We start from the raw sequence: 23,145 nt of genomic DNA, 5'->3' as shown, positions 1-23,145 counted from the left end.
CAAGGTCTTTCTGTCAACTTTCAGATTTTTTTTCCTACTCCCCAGCAATTAAAATAGCTGTTCATACTGTTTACTTCTTGTGTTACAGACCTCAGAGCAGCTTCCAGTACTGAAAGGGGCTCAAAGAAAGCTGGGGAGGGGGTCTTGATCAAGGAATGCAGGGATAGGACGAGGGGAAAGGGTTTGAAGCTGAAAGAGGGGAGATTGAGATGGGATACGAGGAAGAAATGTTTTCCTGTAGGGGTGGGGAGGCCCTGGCCGAGGTTTCCCAGAGCAGTGGTGGCTGCCCCATCCCTGGAGGTGTTCAAGGCAAGGTTGGATGGGGCTCGGAGCCCCTGATCCAGTGGGACGTGTCCCTGCCATGGATGGAACTGGATGGGCTTTAAGGTCCCTTCTGACTCAAATGACTCTGATCCTATTGTTTTTTGACAACCACGAACATTCCTACTTCATCTGAGAGCTATTTTCTGTCAATAAGGGGAAGAAAACTTAGCGTGCCATTTTTGTATTCCACGTTTTGCACAAATTGACAGGTTTTAAACCCTGGTGTTTACTCCTGCTTGTACACACAGTGCAGATAAATGAGATTAATGGTCTTATAGAGGTTTCTGCGTTAAACCAATTTTTATTTAAATTAGTGGTAACTCGAGAAGACTGTTTGCATCTCCTAAATACACGATGCTTTTGTACCAGTGATGATTGAGAAGAGAATTACCACCAGATGTTACAGATATTGTTTGTCTGGAGCCTTCCCTTTCTTTATTTTTTCCCTTTCTTTATTTCAAGTGTTCCTTGGTAAAATGCAACAACGCAACGTGAAGGGTGCTGGGGTAACTGTTCACTGCCTTTTGGGAAAGAGGGTAGTATCATGTTGTTGATACCTCTGGACATTTTGAGTGACCATTAAACAGGGAAGGATGGGGTTTTGGGCAAGACAAGGTTTCCCCGTCGGGTCTATTGTGCGATGCTTAGGCACCTTTGTGTTTTCACTTCTTAGAGGTTTGGAGCTAGATGAGACAATCTTACCTTGCGTCTTGAACTTCTTGTAAGGAGTGTTTTCCCCCTAGGTCTCTGCCTTTCTTGTCCTTACACTTGAATGAAGCTGTGCTAATGAGATTGGAGAGACCCGGCTGCCCCCGCCAAAGCGGCCCCGCACTGCACAAGAGGTTGACATGTGAACAGCCCTTTGAACCAAGGAAAGACAACTCTGTCAGAGCAGTTACTCTGGCAACAGTATTTCTAATGGTGATTAGCTCCCAAACGGAGCACAAAGAGGGGTCGGTTCATTATGGAGGCGCAGCTCTGGGTTTCGGGATGAGGAGGCGACAGCGAGGGAATCCGCTCTTCCGACAGTCAGCGCTACGCTGCCGAGAGTGGAATAGGAAAGCTTTGTTTGGGGGAAATTAGTGTATGGGGAACTTTTTTCTATGTGCAAATGGGAACAGAGGTGGTTTGCAATGCAGATCTGCTGGGCTGGAGCATTGCTCTACGGCTCAGAGCCTGCTGGACCAGCGAGCTTTCCTGCTCGTAGGTCCAATCCTTCCAGTAAACCAGCCAGGAGAAGGTGTTAGGAGCTGCTTACCAATAAGTAGTTCGACCAACAAAAAGTTGTGTTGGAGATGAAAGCGGCAGGGGGTTGGAAGGTTAATTTTGTTTTGGAGAGCTAAGTCAGGCATGGAAGAAGAGGCATTCAAGTCAAGAGCTTTCTCTCTAAACTTGGACATTTTATTCATCTATCAGACCACGGATTTTGCATGCTTTTAACTAACAAGGCCTTAAAGCAAAATAGAGCTTCTAGTCATTCTGGCTTGTGAAATTAAGTTTAAATGTATAAAAAATAAAGCTCACTCTTCCCCAAAGACCGGGTATTTGCTGAACATCAGACCTCTTCGTTTATAACTAAATATCCCAGGCATATCCCTGTTTATTTACTAAATAGTTCTGAACTTTGCAGACAAATTTTGTTTAGCTTTTCATACTATAGGTAGAAGGCTGGTAGTAAAATCTCTGAAACTGATAGCTCAATTGAGTTTATAAAAACAAGAGAATGTCATTGCTTTTTAAAAATAGGTTGAAATGCTTGCTGCTTTCTTGATTGCTTTTGATATCTGCCACATAGATTAAGTTAGCATTCATCTGTTTTCTAAAGCAAGAATATTTACACTAAATTCAGAAGCCCTGAGTCATTCTTGGGATGAGATGGAATCTGAAAGCTCTGGAGCAAAGATATTTCTGCTTTCTTGCACGCTGTGTTCACTGTACAGAACAAAGTTTGTTTTAATTGTGGAGCTTCTTCTGGACTGATGTTGCAATTACAGGCACTGCAACACTAGTCCGAAGATTTTGACTCTGAGCGGTTTTAAATCGGTTAATGAAGTACACAAATTGGCTTTCACTAACAGCGAAAAGATGCTTGGATATGGGCAGAGCTTAAATCAGGCATTCCTAAAGAACAATTATTTCTTGCCTTATGGTTTCAGTGGAGATCCCACCCTGCACCTCAGCTGCCTCGACTGTGGTGGTGAGTAAACCGTCGTGCTCATGGATGTACTTACATCTCAGAATACCCTGAGGAATTTGCTCCCAAATCCAGTGTGAGCCTTTGTGTCATTCTGGAAACAAAATGTGTTGGTTTAAGGATGTTCCCCACCACCGCGATGGGGCTCACGAGTGGTCACGTTGAGTCCTAACAAAGATGTAGGAGCAGAAACAGGTTTGGGGGCTGCACGAGCAATACAGCATGGCTGTTCTCCGGTTCTGGTATTTGTTCTTCTAATTACAGTATGTTTCTCTCTCACTACATAACCATTTAACCGTGGGTTTTTTCCTCCCTAACTACGGTATCTGAAGATGTCAGCAGCAGGAGTTAGCAGATTGGTGGGGTTTTCAGTGCCAGCCATTTTAAGTTTTGTGTATTCCAGGGCTTTCTTCTCTGGAACAGAAGATGTAGCAAACGCGAATTGGCAGCAGCACTGCTGAGGAGATGTGTGCTGAACCCCTTTTATTGACTTCTGATGGGCAAGATTTAGGTTTCATCTCTCCTCACAAGGTAGCTTCAGAAAGAGCACAGTAGGTCTTTTGGTGGTCCGGCAGTTGCCCCGCAGATGATCAGTCACGTCTTTCATATGTCGCAAACTTTGAAGGGTCGGGGTACTCCTTTCGGTACTTTTTGAAGCTCCTGCCACCGTCGTACCCCAGGGCAAGTAGCCTTGAGCACTTGAATATTGAACGCAGTCTAATTACGAAGGGACAGCTACATGAGGCAGTGAAAGAAGCCAAACCTCTCTGGTGTCTCAAAGGAGAGCAGGTTGGCTAATGAAGGGAGGGGAGAGGCAGGGGGAAATCACACTCCGATGGGGGTTGTTAGACTTGTTGCCGAAACGGAGGGGGAATTGGGAAGGTTTGGCAGCTCAGAAGGGGATTTCCATTAGGGGGCACGTCATTTATCTGACAGAGGGAATAGCCAAGAGATTTGAGGCTAAGAATGGCCCATTCCAGAATTTGTAGCACAGTTTTAAGGAGGGTGCACTGGATCTTCTGCTGTAATGTTGACACTTCTACAGGATAAATCACTCTTCGTGCTGCTCTGTGTAAGGTTTAGTTTCCAGCTGCTTTGTGGATGGCTTTTCACAATTATAGAGTAACAATTTGTGTCTTTTTTTTTTTATTTTAAAATATTTATTTAATTTTTATAGTGCAGCATTCAGGTCGTGTGTTTAAGTAGGTGAGTTTAGACTGCCTTGGGTATTTCTGCCTTGTGCCTTCCTGGAGCGATCGTTTGGCTTCATTGTGTGCGTTAATGCAATGCTGCGCACACACCTATATTCAAGTTGAAGGAAAGCGGTAAATATTTTCCTTGACTAATTACCTCTCCCATGCAAGAGTAGAAGCTCTTGCTGAGAAGGTAGTTTTCATTCATGTGTGGTTTTAGTTCACTTTTGGTCTTAATTTAGGTCTTTACCGGTTATGATGAAGACAAATCCATGTGCATATGTTAAAATCTGACCTTCGGTTTGCTCTCTGCATTCACTAATGTGTGTTAAAATATTCTAATATATAGCTTTCCAGGCTCCAGATCAATAAACCAATGGGTCTGAAATGACAGAGTACTACGATATTCCTCTGTAATTTAAACATGATTAGCTGATGAAGGTTATGATCAATATGCCAGGGGAAAATAAATTAATTGATATCATCCTTTCAGGATGATAAGGGGCCTATTGGAGGTGGGATGTAACTAATGAAGCTGCTTCTTTATATATATGAGCCATTTTTTATACAATGAATTCTCACTAAATCATGGTTATGCTATCATTCATTTATATGAAAAACATAAGGCTTGGACCAGCTTGTTATTCAAATCGCATTCATTTGAGAAGAAATTATATGCTTGCACTGCTAAACAATATCTCTGCCTGTGTTATAATGTATTGAGGAAAAATAATCTTAGAACTTACATAAAACATAGAATCGAAGAATAGTTTGGGTTGGAAGGAACCTCAAAGCCAGTTCCACCCCGTGCCATGGGCAGGGACACCTCCCGCTGGACCAGGCTGCTCAAAGCCCCATCCAACCTGGCCTTCAACACCTTTTTGTATTTTCCAAATGAGACAGATTGAACGCTGTTGGTTTATTTACAGCAGGCTTCTGTGTGAGTTTTTAAGTAGATGCCAGTAGTTGGTGCAGTTCTGCCTCACTGACCTGTTTTGGTGGAGAAGACATGAGTGACTACAGACTCTGTTGCACAGGTTTCATAAAGAGCTTCATTCCATGAAGCTCACTGCATGCAGGGAAGCTAAACTTACAGAATATTTAGAATCATAGAATCATATTTTGGGTTTGGCTTGGAAGGGAACTGTTTGAGTCATCTTAGTCAGCAGTTTCATGGTTTAGTCATGGTTTTCGTAAGCCACCTCACTGGTCTCTGTTTCCAAAGACTGAAAATTGTTTACTTTTTTACCCAAAAGGTAGGCAACACATGTAGTGTAAAAGACTTTATTTTAAAATATTTATCACCTAAAAGGAGCTTTTTCCAAAAGCCTTAGCTAAACAGTGGAATGAACTGAAATTCCGGTGTGTCACGGAATGAACTTCTGAAACACTTTGACTTTTCTAAATTGAAAAATTATAGGAGAGGTATGGAATTCACTGTATTTTAGATCAACTGTTTCCATTTTTTATTATGAGTCTGTTAAGCTGTAGATACAAGATGTTAATGACGGGGATCCCTGTCTTGGATAAATGTTGCTTTTTGTTACAAGTTGTAAAACCTTTTTTAATAAATCACAAAGTAAACACATCATTTTTCCAGCTGTGTTAGTGCTGTTAAGTAACTAAAGCTAAAACTAGGAATCAGGATATAGCTTCTTTCCATAATGAAATTGAATGGGATGTGATATGCACACTGGTGCACCACTGATAGCACCACTAATCCCACTATTCTGTATCAGGGACACTTTATCATTTTTATTATTGTGATTATTTTTTGATTCAAATGCTATAAACTTGTGGTTTAAACTAAGCCTGCTTGGACTGAGAGTGACAGCTTTCCTAAGGACCTTTTGCTACTGGATATAGGATGCCTTCCAGGATTGTATACCTAGGTAGCACTGAGATGCGTTTCAACTAGATTGTAGTGCAGAGTTGCTCATTTTTATCTTCTGTCTGTAAAGGGAAAAGGTCAAAGAAGAATGTATATTGCTATAAGCTTCCTTAGTGAGTATTATAAGCACATAGAGGACTTGTTTCAGCATTCCTGGTGCTGCTTTTTGTAACTCACACACTGCCTTTTCCCTTCTGCTGGGATGTTACTGGTTCCCTGGTGCTTGCCTGGTGGAGTGGGAGTTCTAGGGTAGTTTCCTCCAGGTGGGGAAGAGGGCTGGAATCTCACATGGAGCATAATGTGGAACACCAGCATCTGTCATCACAACTGGATGTATTCTGTTTATTTTTGACGTGCTGTATTTCACCGTGTGCGCTGTACCTTACCTGCCTGTATGTTCTCTTTGTCTTTAGTTGCTCAGAAGATCGTTGCAACGAGGAAGAAGCAGCAGCTCTCGATTGGACCCTGCAAGTCTCTACCAAACTCCCCGAGCCACTCATCCGTGTGTTCTGCCCAGGTTTCTGCTGTACATATCAGCCAGGTATGGACTATAACAAATGCTTGCTTGGAAAGAGAACTGATAGACTGTTTTTCATCTAATGCATTCAGTGCTAGTGCTCCTTTTGCTGCTTGTTAGGTAGTTGGCATTTTTTGAAAGGTATCAGGGATCTGTAGTTTTAAGTAATATTTTTCTCTTTAATTGGCTTTACTTTGTTTCAAGAAACTGCTGCAATAAAGTAGTTTGGCTTGAAAGCCATCTTTGATGGCGCTGATTTATGCCCAGCAGCCTGCTGTTCTGAGCAGGCCGATTGCTACAACAGCAGGATTTGCTGTGCTGTGGTTTAAAATTGCCTCACGATGGTTTTGGTTCTTGCTCTCATCCAGTCGTGTGCTAACAGCCGCTGTATCGCAGCAGTGGGCGCGCTGGAATTCTACATTTGTGAGCACTGCGCACAGTTATAATTGCCTGTCTCTGTCACGCTCCATCGACACGATTCCCCTTTAGTGCTCTGTGTTGCTATCAACTTGTAGGTTCTGTGTGGAAAAACAAAAGGAAACGCCGCCTTCCATGCGGCACGAAGGTCTGGTGGACTTGATGGTGTTTTTGTAAACACGGGGTTAATACCAAAGGTTTTTACCTTGCACAGTTTTAACCCACACACAGTAGTTAATGCGCTCTTCTGTACTTCCCGTGTGAGCTCCTTCCCCAGTATCTTTGTTTCCTAGTGCTGGGATGTCTGTGACTCTACCATTCTGATCCAAGACGGTTGCAGCCAGACAGGGTGATGCTCTGGCTGTGCACTCTCGCTCTCGGCAGGTGGAGATAACAGGGCTGTCATTTTGACCCTTTACAGTCTGTGCTCAGAGTTGTGACCTGGTTTCCCAATTTCCAGTCAGAAATGTCCGCTACCCCCCCAGCCCTCCTGGTGCATTTTTCAGTCTATGCTCAATAATGCACGAGGAACGTCTTCTAAGATTGTGTTGCAGCCTTGAAAACTTGTCTTCTGAAAACACCCTGGTTAGATTTATACCACAGGGTGAAGGCTCTGGTTCTTCTGTGGTCATAGTGACTGATCTTCTTCTGCACTTTGGTGGAAACTACGTCTTGGTCTTAGAGCTCTTTGCTGTCACATGTTCTGCCTCAAGCTGAGTCCAGTCCAGTTACTTCCCTCAGGCTGTGACTGTCACTTCTGCTGATGACACCAAAAGGAAACACTGACCTTCAGACCCCCCACCTTTCTAAAGCAGGTGCTAAGGTGCGCGACTCTTCTGAAGAACCTGGGTGCCTTCTGGTAAAGTACAAGTTCCTCATGTGGAAGAGATTCTCCCCTTTGCTCTTGTATGTGACACTGACCATGTTGCCTCAGCCACTCTCTGACCAGTTCATTGCCACCAGCGCTTGGCTGTGTGAAATGTTTTTCTTCCAACTAATTTCCTCCAGGCAGTGGTGTATGTTCATACTTATAGACCGAGAGGAATGATGCTGCTTTAGGGTCTATCTGATCCCCCTCTTATTCAGTGGTGAAAGAGGAAAAACCCTGTCACAGCAATGTGGAGGATGAAGGTCACAGTTTCCAATGCTGACCTTACTCTTGGATCCAGGAATTGACCCGTTTTACTCAGGCTTCTTATGATTATATTGTTTTTCAAGACTTCATAGACTACACCTTGTATAATGCAGTCTTAACCAGCTCCATCTCTGTGTTCTGCGTTGTCTTAAAGCAGTCGCAGTCACCCTTGTTGAGAAGCTTGTTTCATGAAGAACATCAAATATCTAGGTTCTCACCAGTTTCTTACCCAAGTCTAGTTTGGAAGCCAAGAGCAAATACCAAATTCTGTACAAGTAGTTTACCTGCACAGCACACTTCTTGCCAGTGATAAGGACTGTTTGGGAAAATCAAGACGAGATAGCTTTTGTGATAAGGATCCCTACAATCTATTTCAATAAACATGAAATCACATTCTTTACTGCCTTTTCTAGCTGGCATAATGATCTAAGGGGGACAATTGCAGTACCAGTCAAAGATGTCTGTCTTCTGAGACTGATGTCATGCCTAAAAGCGTAGGCCATAAATCTGTTTCATGTCTTATTGCCTTTGTGCTACACTTAAAGGCAGTACGATCTTGTTTAAGGAAAGGAAGCTGAATCCTTATTGTGGACTTGAAAGAACTTTGCAACTGCAATTCCAAGTTTAAGATGATCTGGGGGAAGATTTACCACCTCTGATCTTGGCTGGAAGACTGGCTGGTGTCTTGCCCTTTAGAACATCTCTTTTGACATAATGATGTTTCACTGAAGGTTTTCTCCATGAATCAGAAATGTTATCCTTAGAGTGCCCTGCCACTTGCATTCTCCGTGGGAGTGAGGGCATCACAAGCAGTGATTGCACAGATCACTTCAGATAAAGTGAGATATCGTTCCTTCTCTGGTTGGATCACTCTGGCAATCTAACTCCTGCAAACTCTCCAGAGAACTCTGCAGTCCAGCACTGAGGCTTTAGAGAAAGGCAAAAAATAAAAGGAAAAAATTGTCACCTCACCCAGTCTAGTGCTAAGTCTCAATTCCAACAAGGGGGAAATTCTAAGTCTCGATTCCAACAAGGGCTTCTCCACCCTGGGGTTTCAGTTTTCTATCGGTGAAAGACTTGTTTGTGTGTTTGGATGCATCTATACTTGTGTCCAGTAGTCCTAGGTGAACACCTAGGTAATGTCCCTTTCTAGGAAATGGTCACAGATGTGTCTATGCTCATGCATTTGTGTTTTTTCCAGAGGTATGTTTCACAGAATGCGGTGCTTCGTATTCCAGAGACAAAACCCACTTGTTTTTGCAGTCAGTGCTGCTTCTGTTTTCCTTCTCTGTGTTTATAACACACGTGTGTCCGTCAAGGTGAGGACTTTACCTGTAAACCTTTGATAGCCAGAGTCAGTAACCCTTGGTGCAAGCGCTTCATATACATGTGGTGACTTGAAGGGCAGCACAGTATGCAGACAAAGAATTTTATTCTCAAATCCAAGGATATCATTCACGATGTGTGATGGACGGAACTATTGTATACTCTGTCAGCAAGAAGGAAGCTGCAGTATTGCTGATATTCTGCTAGGAAACAATCTGTCTGATGCATTGAGAAGTACTTCAGTCAGGGGCTCACCTTCTGGTGTTTCTGAACACTTAAAAAAATTGTTTTCAGAGGAATTGTTTTCTAGTTTACTGGAGACCTCTTAGTGGCCCCAGGGCATCTCAGGGCAGGTCTTTATGCTTTGGCCAGCAAGAAGAAATGCAAACCAGGGGAATGTCTTCCGCATCTCTATCCCACCTTGCACTCCCACTGCCCCTTGCCAGTCTTTCTAGGCCTGATATGCTTGTAGACAAGGCTAAATCTTGTTTCAAAATAGCGTGAGTTCTCCTTACATCGCAAGGATGTGTAGACATTTCTTTTCCCTAAACTCATTTCTGTACTTGAGGGAGTTGCTTATTCCTTACACCTGATGTATCAGGAACGTGTTTTTAAGATAATATCTTTCAAGAATAGTGCTGATATCCAACAGTTCTGAAAGGCTCTTTTCCCTGCCCAGAAGATGGAAGGGGAGATCATGTTGGTCCCAAACCTATGAGGCCTCTCAGGTGGATGCCACCTTTGTTCCTTGATGCATTCCACCTCACCTGAAGATCTATCAGAAACCCATGGGTTGTAGTCCTGTACAGGACAGCCTGTTGAGTTGCTGCTTGTTTCCACATTTATACTGTTATAAAAACAGCAGAAAAGCCCATGGCACAGCACCTGTAGTTGCTGCTTGTGTGAAGGACTTTGGGCCCCTCTTCAAGTAATCTGATGGCGTGGAGGTGCCAGGTAGGAGTCCTCAGCAGCGTGGGCTTAGTTGTGATCTTTGAAGGTAAAATGAAGAGATTGTTATAAGTACTTGTAATCTGGAGTCTGCCTATATTTTCACAATTGCTCTCTTTCCTGCAATTCAGCTGTTTAATTTTTGCTGTGAGAAGGGATTGAGGTGGCACCGCGTCCTGGCCCTGTGTGCCTGCGCTGCTCCATGGCTGCCTGCACTCTGCCATGGTGGAAAGGGGCCTCAGACACCACATCTTCCGTGCTCCCAGTTTAAATGTGTTCCCTGAGCAAGCAGTGAGTGTGTCAGTTACCCACAAAATCACTGCACGTGGTAATTACAGTGCAAAGAAATGTGTTTTCTCCCCTCCGTGTGATGGCACGCTGAGAGAATTGGGGTTGTTCAGCCTGGAGAAGAGAAGGCTCCAAGGAGACCTCAAGGCAGCTTCCAGTACGGAAAGTGGCTCCAGGAAAGCTGGGGAGTGGCTTTTTATCAGGGAGTGCAAGGACAGGGTGAGGGAGAATGGTTTTAAGGTGAAAGAGAGGACATCGAGGTGAGATCTTAGGCAGGAATGTTTTCCTGTGAGGGTGGGGAGGCCCTGGCCCAGGTTGCCCAGAGAATTGGTGGCAGCACCATCCCTGGAGGTGTTCAAGGCCAGGTTGGATGGGGCTTTGAGCAACCTGATCAAGTGGGAGGTGTCCCTGCCCATGGCAGGGAGAGTGGAACTGGATGCTCTTTAAGGTCCTTTCCAACCCAAACTGTTCTATGATTCTAGTCAACACCTTCACTCTCCTAGGAGATTTCCATTTCACCTGGGAAGGGTGTGAAGCTCAACGGACACTTCACTAAACCGCAGCTCAGTTATGGTAGCACACAAGCTTGCTTCCTGCTGCGGATCTGTAAAGATGCATTATTTATGCTTGCACTATGCCTCCATAAAGTTTTTATTGCAACGTGATTGTCTAAATATGTAAATTAAACTATTAAAAGCAAAGTGCAGTCAGCTTAATCATCCGTTCTTTTACTGTATATGAGACTTGATTATGGATAAGCACTAAATAGTAAGATACAATTATCTTATTTACAGTGGGGGTCATTTGGGATGAAAGATTCTGTTGTAATCTTTTGGGCACTTGAATGAAGAAGAGACTGCGTTGCTTAATGAGCTTTTACTTCTGCTTTGTCACGTAATTCCAAAATGAAAGGTAAAAGAGAAGTGAAAACAATATTTAATACTATTGCAACATACGTCACAACCCTTTTGTATTTACAGGGTCATTTCTGAGTAATCTCACTTATTTTAAGTACACTTTTTAGAAGTGTGTGTGTGTGTGTATCATAGAATCACAGAATGGTTTGGGTTGGAAAGGACCTCAAAGCCCATCCAGTTCCACCCGCCCTGCCATGGGCAGGGACACCTCCCACTCGATCAGGTTGCTCCAAGCCCCATCCAACGTGGCCTTGAACACCTCCAGGGATGGGGCAGCCACAACCTTACTGGGCAACCCAAGCCAGGGCCTCCCCACCCCCACAGGAAAGCATTTCTGCTTGAGATCTCATCTCAATCTCCCCTCTTTCAGCTTCAAACCCTTCCCCCTTGTCCTTTCCCTGCACTCTCTGATCAAGAGTTCCTCCCCAGCTTTCCTGGAGCCCCTTCCAGTACTGGAAGCTGCTCTAAGGTGTCCCTGGAGCCTTCTCTTTTCCAGGCTGAACAACCCCAACTCTCCCAGCCTATCCTCGTAGCAGAGGTTCTCCAGCCCTCGGATCACCTTCATGGCCTCATCTGGACTCGCTCTAACAGCTCCATGTCCGTCCCATGCTGAGGATTCCAGAACTGAATGCAGGACTCCAAGTGAACAGAGAACAGAGTAGAGGGGCAGAATCCCCTCCCTTGCCCTGCTGGTCCCACTGCTGTGGGGTTGGCTGGTCCCACTGCCGAGATGTGGTTGGCTTTCTGGGCTACAAGCACACGTTGCCAGCTCATGTTGAGCTTCTCATGTGTGCGTGTCTATTCTCCTTCATTCATGTCTATAGTTTCACACACAGAACTTGTATATGGAAACGCCTTCTCCAAGACTCACATGCTGCAGCTCAGTGCATCTGTCGATGTACTTTCCTCCTTCCTTTATCTTCACAGGATCACAGTTAAGTTCCTGTATTAGTTTTTGTTATGCCCATTTTTACATTTTCCTTTCTAAGGTCTCTTCAACTTCAAGCTCTGACTTGATGTTCTGTTAAACTTTTCAGTTCATAATGCAGTTGCTGCCACTGTGCTAGTAAAGCCTATCATCACATTTGGTTAATTAAATCATGGGATCACAGAATGGTTTCGATTGGAAGGGACCTTTAAGCTCATCCAGTGCCAATCCCCTGCCACGGGCAGGGACAGCTCCCACTGGATCAGATTGCACAAAGCCTCATCCAATCTGGCCTTGTTATTAGTAATTTCATTGAGATGACTTTGTGAATGTGCCAGCTGACTTTCTCTTAAGAAGTTGTCATCAGAGTCTGTTTGTTCTTTTTGGTCTATCTCTCAGGACAGGTTTGCTCTATCCTCCACTTTGCTGTTACGGTGAAAAGAGGCAAAAGCTTCTAAGATGGACAAATTCTAATGTATCCCGAAGGATGAGGTCAAACTGCTAAATAGAGGAAAACAAACAACTCTTCCAAGATGATTTGGGTTTACTGTGGAGGGCTAAACTCACTGAAGTCTCTGGAATCATTTGTCTGGGCCTAGGTTTGAAATCTGGTGTTGAATTGTGTTCCATGGCAGCCCACTCACAGCTTTCTGGATTTTGCTGAGGTGAGGATGGAGCCCTTTCCTCCCTCATCTGTCTTCAGCGGCCGTAGACTCGTGGTGCATCCTGAGTTGCAAGGGGCCCTAAAGGATCATCGAGTCCATCTACTGTCCTCGCACAGAACAATCCCAACATTCACACTATGAGTCTGAGGGCATCGTCTAAATGCTTCTGAAATATTGGTGCCACTACTGCTTCCCTAGGGAGCTGCTCCAGTGTTCCATCACCCTCTTGGTGAAGAACCTTTCCTTAATATCCAACCTAACCCTCCCCTTGCACATCTTCCTGCCATTCCCTCTGGTTCTTTCATTTCTCGCCAGATAAGAGAGATCAGTGGCTGCTCCTCCTTCTTCCCTTGTGATGAGACTGTAGACTGCGATGAGGTTTAGCTGTGTTCACCAAAACTCCTCCAGTAGATTGGTCTCCCACCTATAATGTTTTCAGATGAACAACTGAAATAATGTTTTGTGCAAGAGAAAAATGTTCTGACTAAAGAAGTTTCTGTGAGGCTTCTGTGTTTGTCCACAAATGCTCTTTTCTGTGCTTTCCCACGAGCAGAAGGTGCAGAGAGCCAATGCAGTCTGTCCTAGGGTACGTAGCCTGTGTTTTTGATCAACACTGGCTTTATTTCAGTTGTTCCCTGGCTCCTTGACACCCTGGCAGTCTCTTCCCTGTTTTAGGAGGAGGACCTGCTGCCTGCATTTTCACCTCAAACAGTGGTTAGAGATGATTTTCCTGCAGGGCTTCTCCTATATCTAGGGAGACACTATTTGTTTGTATCGGCTTATTTGTAAAGAAGAAAAAGTTCAGCTTTGTTCTTCCTGCGCTCTCATTTAGCAGTTTGTCCTGATGTTTGTACTATGTGAGATTCATGAATAATTTCTATAAGATAAAAGGTGAATGTTTTGCTGCCCTTGTATAATTAGCCAGTCAGGAACGTGCTGCCTGCAGATCTGAGGTTAAGTCCAACCTTTTCTTTATGCTGAGCTCTGGTATGCCAGGTAAATTACACAACAGTGTGTTTACTACAGAAATCTGAACTGTGTGAAAGCTTTGAAAGTGGGGATTTGACTCAGTTCTGTACTTTCTCTGCACAGAACCGTGGGTGTTGCATACAAACTTTGGGGATTTTTATGAGATACCGGTAGGAATCTCATTGCAGGCTTTAACACTTTAATTGGCAACATCTGCTTTTGGGTTGACTGCCTTGACAGGACAGATTTGGTCAAGCCAGGCCAGGTTGGTGGTTTCATCTCAGTTGTTCTTGTCTGGTAGCACTTGTAGTGATGATATTCTGTAAACTCTGTGCTTGCTGCCATCACCTTGAGTTTTTTATAGCATCAGTCTCTGTGGCAGCAAAGCTGGAAGCCTATATAGATACTGAAGATACACATTCACTGGCCCAGGTTGTCCAGAGAAGTTGTGGCTGCCCCATCCCTGGAGCTGTTCCAGGCCAGGTTGGATGAGGCTTTGAACAATCTGGTCCAATGAGAGGTGTCCCTGCCATGGCAAGGGATGGAACTGGGTGATCTTTAAAGTCCCTTCTAGCCTAAACCATTCTATGATTTCTGTAAATGGAGTATTGGCCATTCATATGAGGTCCATCCTAGAAATAATGTATTATTGAACTGAAAGGCTTCCAGGGTTTTCTCCAATGGTTTGAAATTCATTGACCACCATCAGGCTGAGTGTCTTCCTAGTGATAAGGAAAGACAAGTTTGTACTGTGCACATCCAGAAGCTGAACACATTTCAGGATGGACGTGCTTCCTTAATGAAGCCGGTACAATCTGTCACCAGAGAAGGCCAGACAGGCGTGTATTGGTGTAAACAGTTCTACTCTAGGTTTTCCCACCTAGAGTCATTTGGTTGACTTCTGTTCGTATTGCTGTGACACTGGTTAGAGCAGTGACTCCAAAATGGCCCTTTTTGCTGATGTCTTGAGAGCATCTTAGTGGGAAAACATGACTGAAAAGGTAATGCTGAACTGTGTGGTGTCCCAGTGGGTGTTAATGTGCTTATTTGATTGGTTTCCACTGCCACAAATTTGACCAGCTTGTCTGTACTCAGCAAATGGGTTTATATTCAATATGTGCTGTAAGGAAGGTGTTCTTTGGATTCACTAGCTTGACTTTTATGACTTGGGGCAAACATTCAGCTCTGTGAATTATAGTTATGGCCACGTGCCCTAAATTCTGTACTGAACGCCAGTGACCTTGTTAAAAATTGCTTGCATACTGATGGCTCCCTGCTTGTCTCAACATGGCAAGCTCTCTGGACTTCTAATTGGTGTAAGCAAACAACCTAAAGGCGACCACTTGCCACCTCAGCAGCACTTTAGATTCAGATATTACCAGGAGTATGGTTTCCAAGTGCTTGTCTGGTTGCAATTTTCATTGCTCCTGTCTATGTAACTTGGAAGTCACCTATGAGCTCTTACTTGTCGAACCCATTCTCTTAATTCAGGTGTTTCAGAGCAGTATTATGTCTTTGTTAATTATTGGCACCCTCAGTACGAGTTCAAGCTTGTTCAGTATTGGTGGCCATGCTTTTATTCTGTGGAAGCCTTGAAATTGTCTACTTTTAAGTCTTTTATTAATACAGATCAATTTTTTCCAGCCGGTAGTTTTGCCACAACTTATTCTGAAACCATTTCAGAGTTTTATTGACAAAGTTGGAAGTCCAGTGAGGTTTGCACGTGTGAAGAGAAACATTACTTGCAGGACTTCTTTCGTAGAAGTTGGCTGTACAGGAATATCTTATCTTTGGGGACTGGAATACCCAAGGTGTATTTGTTTGCCTTTAGGAGTTACTGACTCTTGGAAAATAAACCCCTTCTGAATCCATGAGCTAGTGCATCACTACAATGAATATAAAATCATAGAATCATAGAATAACCAGGTTGGAAGAGACCCACCAGATCATTGAGTCCAACCAGTCCTATCAAACACTAAACCATGCCCCTTAGCACCTTGTCCACCCGTGCCTTAAACTCCTCCAGGGAAGGTGACTCAACCACCTCCCTGGGCAGCCTATTCCAGTGCCCAATGACCCTTTCTGTGAAAATTTTTTTCCTAATGTCCAGCCTGAACCTCCCCTGGCGGAGCTTGAGGCCGTTTCCTCTCATCCTGTCCCCTGTCACTTGGGAGAAGAGGCCGTCACCCTCCTCTCTACAACCTCCTTTCAGGTAGTTATGATGCTGTAAGATGACAGGAGATTCAGAAGGGAATCCTTTCTGTGATCTATCTGAGACAGAGGCGCCTAGGGTAGAAATCTGTTACCTGTTTTCAGTTAACAAAAGGTGGAGGCACACACCTATTGAGTTGATCAATATTCTGGAACAGAACATAGCTGCATCCCTATATTTTCCACAGCTTGCAGTTCAAATCTTGTCATCAATGTACAACATCTGAATCTTTCCTTCTTGCCTTTTTCTCTCCTTTCTGTAGAATAGGCTTCTAAATGTTTTGAGGCGTGACCCTGTTGTGATCTTTCGTCTTTTCTCCCTCTTCACTGCTTATTGTCATCTTTTTTTCCCTTTTCCTCAGCTGAACCTTGCAGATGCATGGCTTTAATCTTAAACGTGTTCAGTGCTTTTTCCCATTAATGTTACTTCCTTAGATTTCCTTCTCCCTTTTTCCCCTGTCCCGGTTCGCTGCAGTCAAGGCAGAGTGGGCAGTAGGTCCTCCCCAGTCTGGTCAGAAAGCTGTTCCTTGACACCCACATCTTTGTTTCCTTCCCAGATGCTGCTTTACAGTTGTTGAGTTTCCAGATATTGTCTTCCTTCTTTTGTAAGCCACATTTAAAGGCTTCCAGACCACACTTCTCCTCTCTGACGTGTCCAGTGCTTTGAGGACTTATTTCCAAAGTCTTTGGCTGTTTGAACTCGGGAAGACTTTTGGTGACTTGAGAAGTGTCCCAGTTAATGTTTTTACGTTACTCTGCAAGAGTCTTTCTTGTGTTTCTTCAGAGAGGTAATCTTTGACTTGTACAGGTTCAATGCGTCTTCATGCAGGTCTCCTGCTCTCCTGGGTATTTGGTGTGTTACATGGAGTCTCGGTAAGATGCCATGGAAAAAGGGAGACCAAGGGTAGGGTAAATTAAGGTCACGTCTTCCCAGGGTGTCCTCATTTCTCTGGTGTTACGTTCTCTGTTAGGGCACTCAAATGATGATTTTGGCTTGCATTCTTTCATCTCTGTTATTATACATGTAGGCCACCTCCAAATTCTGCTTCCTCTGGGCACTTGAAGCTGTGTTGGAAGATCTCTCTCAAAGTCCTCTCTTTCAGTCGCTTTACCTCAGGCTTTCTGCAGCCACACTTCCCCAGTTCAGTGGGAATGAAGGGAAGATGAAAGTTCATATATATTTAAAGTTCATATATATTTAAAGAAGGGAAAGAGAAGAACTTTCTCTATCAAAAAGCCTGTCAGTCCTGTCCTGTCACACAGAAATAAACTGGGGAATGAGTTGTTATTTACAGAGAAACAGTGACTTTCAGAAGTGGTGTTGACAGATTTCTATCCGCATTTAACCCAAACGTGAGCTGCGTGTCCTGTGTCTCTTCCTCTTTACCCTTTTCTTCTTGAATTTAAAAAATAAAAACTAGAAGAATTGCAAGAAGACTCGAAATCACTAAAATAAACTTTAGCTGGATGATAGAAGGGAGGATTGTCTCCTACTTGGTTCTCCTTCAGAGGTTTCATTTGGAGGGCTCGCCTCTGCTTGCAACTCAAGATCCCCATCCTTATGCTGACCTCCAAAGAGTGTGTGAGAGGTCCTGTCTTGCTGTGGGTGCTTTCCCTGCATGGAAGCTTTCTGTACATGTAGGATCTGTCACTAGTGTAAGAGTGATGCTGAAGGGTAGACATTTGAGTGCTTGCTTTTGCTTTAAGCTTTACCCAATGAACTCCTACCAACAGCGTTTAAGATGAGACCAGGTCACCTGTTAAGTGTCATGGGAGAATCCATCTCCTCAGGCATCCTGCAAATACCCTCTTCCTCACTTATTTTAGGAAATGTGACTGCTTTATGGATGTTTTTTCACCCTTTTGTGTGCACCACAGACCTCTGTTATCCCCTAGAAGTTTTGTGTGAGTTGTTGTGTAGACCCTCCACCCACTGCTGCTCTCCTGGTGAATTGTTTGTCCACAGCGTGCAGAATTTTCCATCTTTCCTTGCCCCATTCTCCATCAGTACATAGAGTTTATCTGCAAAGGGTACTCTTGTATCTGAGAGAAAAAAACCTGTCCTTTCCCCTTTCCGGACTGCTTCCACTTCCTTTGTGATGATATTTTTCATTTGTATTGATGTTATATGTAATAATAAAACAAATAACAATTTAAAAATCAAGACTTTGTTCTTAATCACCTTTTTGTCCTTTCTATTCTGTCTTCCTCACTTTCCTGCTATCAGTCTCTTGTTACCTCAATTCATTAATTGCTTTATAATCTGAGTGGCTGCTTTATTTGCTACAAAACTGTGATGCAACTTGACATTTTTGTCTACTTTGAGTAAATGGGGTTATCTTCCTTTAAGGTTTTGTATCCCCATACCAAAGGCTTCAGCAAATGCGTTGGGAAGGATCTACCTCCGTAACAGCCATTTTACAATGTTGAATTATTGTCATTGTCTTGATTAGGTCTCAGTAAAGTGATGTCCCCAGACTAGGATTAAGTCAAGCTGTGTAGTTCTATGGCACTAGGTAATTTTCCGAGGTTTGAGACAGAATTTGATTTAGCAGTTTTGAAGTTGAAAACCAGAATTTACAGACTTTTACCCCAATTATTTGCTTACTCATTCATTAGTAAAACAAATGAAACTGTTCCTATCCAGTTAAGGTTAGATTGTGTAGAAAGAAAATGTGCCTGACACATCAACAGAGCTAAGTCTTCACAAAATAATGTCAGGGAAGTTACTTAAGGACTTGGAATAGAAATGTGTGGAAAAGTGGCTGTAGGGCAGTCATAGAATCATAGAATGGTTTGGGTTGGAAGGGACCTTAAAGCTCATCCAGTTCCACCACCCCTGCTATGGGCAGTCTTGCTCTGTTCCTGAGCCTGGGCTGCTGTTCTTGCTTATCAGGACTGAATAAGATACAGCTGTGGATTATAATGTCTTGAAAGCAGTGCATCACTGTTTAACTTTAATCCTTGCAGACCAGTAATGGAGGAGGGAGTTTAAGTGATTATTCCTCCTCTGTCCCATCAACTCCAAGCACCAGCCAGAAGGAGCTACGGATTGATGTTCCTCCCACTGCCAACACACCAACTCCTGTCCGTAAACAGTCCAAGCGCCGATCCAACCTCTTCACGGTGAGTGAGCCAAGGAAGAGATTGTTGCTGTATTTTACGTAGCGCTCCGTGGTGACGGCCTGAACTTCAGCCCTGTTGAGTTGAGCTGATCTAATCCAGACAGGAGTGTTGAGATAGGTCTGTAGACCTGAAAACAAAGATGTCGTAGAATGGGGTGGTTCTGTTTGAGGACTTGAAGAGAAACTATTACAGATACAGTGAAGTTATCCTATGGGGAATTGCAGTGAAGCAAACAAATCCATGATTGAATTCTGGAGCCCTTGTCTGACTTTAAATCTTGGACTTGTCTAGATTCCCTGGTTTGGCAGTAATCACAGAGAAAGCTGGGTCTCTGCTCCCCCATCCTACCCTTACACTGAGTGACATTGCTGCCTCGGGGCTTCCTTTGAAAGCTCCAGTGGTTGTAGAGGGGTCTCAAGGTTTGTTGTGGGAATACCACGTGGTACGGGAAAGCAAGTACCCATACTACTTTTATGACTGTACAGTCTCAACTCACTTTTCTTTTCCAGGGTTGAGAGATGATGGAGATTAAAATTACTTTTTTGCTTCCCCAACCATCTCTTTTTTGCTTTATTGAGAGGCAAAATATGTACTAAGTAGAAAGCTTGACTGGTCCAATACGATAGGTCTTTGTTATGCATAAGTAGGTTGGGAAACGATAATGAAGCCTCGGGTGATGAATTCCTTAGTTTAGCAGTCTTGCTGGAAGATTTGGGATTGTATTCTGTTCACTATTGTGGGTTTATAAGCATTTTTTGACACTTAATGTGCTTTATAACAAACACAGAATCCCTAAGGGCTCGCATGGAAATCCTTTGGTGATCGTATCTGTGCATTAGTTGTTTGGAGAGCCGCATCTTCCCGGTCATGGTAAACAGGGTTTTTTTGTATTCCAAAGCTGTTATTGTGTTCACTTCCCTGTGTTATCCTAGAATCATAAAGTTGGAAGGGACCCACAAGGATCGTGGAGCCCAACTCCTGTCCCGGCACAGGACACCCCCAACACTCACACCGTGGGGCTGAGGGCATTGGCCAAACGCTTCTGGAATATTTTCAGTCTTGGCACTGTGACTGCTCCCCTGGGAGCTGTTCCAGGGCTCCACCACCCTCTGGGGGAAGAACCTTTTCCCAATATCCAACCTAAGCCTCCCCTGGCACGTCTTCCTGCCATTCCCTATGGTTGTAGCCAGGGAACAGCCTACAAAAAATTGCCTTGTACCTAAACAAAATTTGACCTCTTGGCCTTTAGCAAGCAGAAAGTTTCGGCATCGTTTTGAAGCACTGAGTGAAAGCACAGAGCCCCAGGGATTGTATTTCACGTGTTTCATCCCAAAAGTGAGATTTTGATTTGAAATGACATCTTCCAACTCCTACAAAGGTCTGAATATCGTGCGGTTGTGTTTAGATGCCAAAGAACAAAATGTACCAAGACGGGTGGCAGGGGACGAGGTGTCCGGTTTTGGCACCGCTGTTTTCAGGGATGTCCCGGGGCTGGCGCTGGGCAGGCTGGCAGTTCCCGACCCCACTAGGTGTCAGTGTCAGCCTGGGAATGCCGCGATGCTGTTGCTGCTCTCCCAAGCCTTCGCCCACCATCGCTGGTCCGAAGGATGCGTAAAATCCTGAGAGGGCTGGCTGCGTGTCGGGGATGATGGGGAAACTGGGGGTGCTTTAAATCAGAGGGGGCGTCAGTTTGAGGACATGAATAAAGAGGAACACACACCATCTCCAAGCACGACAAAAGGGTTGAGAGGAATGTTAAAGTCGGCTGCGTCGCTGGAAACAAATAGACTAAAGCTCTGCTTTGCGAGAACAGCATATTAAGAACCAAATTTGCTAATAGAAGAGGATGTCAATAGCTGCCTTAATGTCTGATAACTGGAGAAAAATGTGGGAGGAAAGTCCTATGGAAAAATAAAAAGTAATTTGAGGTTTTAGAATGAGTTCTGTCTTTTAAGATCCAGGAATTATTGAATGTTGTGTATTGACTTGCCCTGTAACCCGTGCCCTGAAGTATTTAACACTGACCCTGTTGTAGTACAGATTTCGTGTTCTATCAGCCACATTTATCCTAGAGTTCATTAATTGAATAAATAAATGACCAGTGTGTGCTGTCAAATTATGAACGGAGTGTGTAATTGAAATATTTTACTACTATTTATATTTTACTCTGCTTCTTTTCCTCAGCTGTTATTTGCTTATGCCTTTTTCATTTATTTTTCACTGTATTTCTGTTTATTTTTCTATATGTCAAGGCAAACTGAGCCTTGTTGTCTAGCAAAGGTGATATGTTTAGTGTCCTGCATGAAGGTCTTTTAACGTTGGAAGAAAATTGGGTTAAGTAGCAAACAGATGTGCTTTTTCTTAAATCTGAGGCAGCTTTTGAGTTGGAATACAGTTGAGAATGTTAAGCCTCTTCATGTTGAAGCTTGTTTTATGTGGTATCTGATCTTTTTGACTTTGGTTATTTAGATTTGCAGTCAAGCAGTAGTTGTAAGAGCTGACTTTCTACTTAGGTGATAAAATAGCTCAAATAATAGCAGAAGATTAAATGTCCTTTGTTTTGTGCAGTGTGTTAATGGGGACAACTCAGTAATAGTGCTTCAGGAAAGAGCTGCTAGTAGCTGTGTCTCCAGTCCCATATGGGGAGACTGAATGTCTGGGACAGCAAGGGGCATTCCCTTTCCCATACTCAGTGCTCTTTTTCTTAAATCTCTGCAGAATTGCAAGTGGGACTCTTAAAAAGTTATAATGAATGCTCTTTTTCAGTATCTGCTGTTAGAGGTCAGTGTTCTTGGGTTTGGGGCTCTCCGGACTGCTGATACGGGATTCTGGTTGTGCCAAAACTCAGGTGCCTTATCCCTCTGGAATAATCTGATTTCAGATCTGCCTTGGGTAACGTGACGTGAGCCTGCACGTGATTTCCAGTGCAAAGGAAAAAGAAGTCAAACGAGATTCATGCAGGTTTCTAAATTCTTTTGGACCTCCTCTGATTCACTTGAATCAAGTTTTAGATAAAATACTTAATGTGTAGAAGTGACATCAGACAAAGTTCTAGCTAATGTTTGTCCAGCATGGTTTGAGGCTGTTTTTCACTTTACAGGATGTATTGTGCGTGTTACAGATAGATACAAAAGCATGACAGCCCAGAATATCTTTCTGTTTCGCTGCACGATTTGTCTTTATAAATGGCAGAGCCTGCTAAGATTCTCCCCTTGAAAATCTTATGTATTCTTTGATTGCCAGCAGATAGAATAGAATCTGCCCAACAGAAATCCCTACGTTTCAATACTTTGGACTTTTGACAGTAGTTTGCATATAGATATTTCCCTTCTATGTCCAATCTGTTCCAGATGCAGTCAGTTTTATTGAATAGAAGAGGTGATGATTTAAAAAAAAAGATAAAAAACAGTGCACTGATATTTAAGTGGCTTTTCAGAGGCAGGATACTTTCTTTTTTTTTAAAAAAAAAAAAGTCGAATAAAAAGAAACATTCAAGTTGACAACTTCCCTCCCAGGGATTTGGCTACCTTCACCGAGTTTCTTTAAAATGTCACTTCTGGGTGCTTTGTGCCATTGAAGCATTGTTTTGCCTTGTATTATTGGGAAGTGGCACTTTCAGATTCAGAAATCTGTCTTGAAGGATGAGGAACAATAGTTATCCTGAACATTGGATTTCATCCCTCCCACTTGTTTTGCTTGCTTTCATTTATTCTTTGTTTAATTCCCCAGCACGTCATTCCATTGCCCCGAACCATAGTAACTAGTGATAGGAGCCTGCTCCCGGTGGAGCGGGGAAAGCGGCACGGCATCCCTGCTGGGTAAATGTATTGGTGTTACTTCCAGTCCTCCTCCCTGTGTTTTCTCCCTCCCCTCCCCTCCTCTTGCCCCCAAAGGCAACTGCTTGGGGGATTTTTTTATTTCCTTCCACCCCTTCATATAATATGGAAAATGGGTATTAGCCATCCGCGATCCTAATGCTTCTCCTAATTTCTGTGTCTTTCAAACATCTCTTTCTGCTGAAAACGAAAAGCAGGATCTGGTGTCGCTCAGCTTTTCATTGTGGTACTGGACGTTGCAAATGTATTCGTTTCATACA

The 23,145-nt window shown here is 43.6% G+C and overlaps 1 protein-coding gene across 6 annotated transcripts in view; it reads left to right on the top strand.

The window, feature by feature from the left end:
* The window catches only part of AGAP1 (ArfGAP with GTPase domain, ankyrin repeat and PH domain 1), a 398,119-nt gene that overhangs the window by 177,315 nt on the left and 197,659 nt on the right, over positions 1–23,145 (top strand). For 5 of the 6 annotated variants that reach the window (XM_069860667.1, XM_069860666.1, XM_069860664.1 and 2 more), the window contains exons 7-8: positions 6,016–6,143; positions 18,894–19,049. In XM_069860667.1, coding sequence (XP_069716768.1) covers positions 6,016–6,143; positions 18,894–19,049 — 284 coding nt within the window. The remainder of the gene's footprint in view (positions 1–6,015; positions 6,144–18,893; positions 19,050–23,145) is intronic. The other variant, XM_069860665.1, reaches the window with a different exon arrangement.

The sequence above is a fragment of the Phaenicophaeus curvirostris genome, chromosome 7, assembly GCF_032191515.1.
Source record: "Phaenicophaeus curvirostris isolate KB17595 chromosome 7, BPBGC_Pcur_1.0, whole genome shotgun sequence".
NCBI classification, from domain to species: domain Eukaryota; kingdom Metazoa; phylum Chordata; class Aves; order Cuculiformes; family Cuculidae; genus Phaenicophaeus; species Phaenicophaeus curvirostris.
This window is presented reverse-complemented; position numbering and strand designations above follow the sequence as displayed.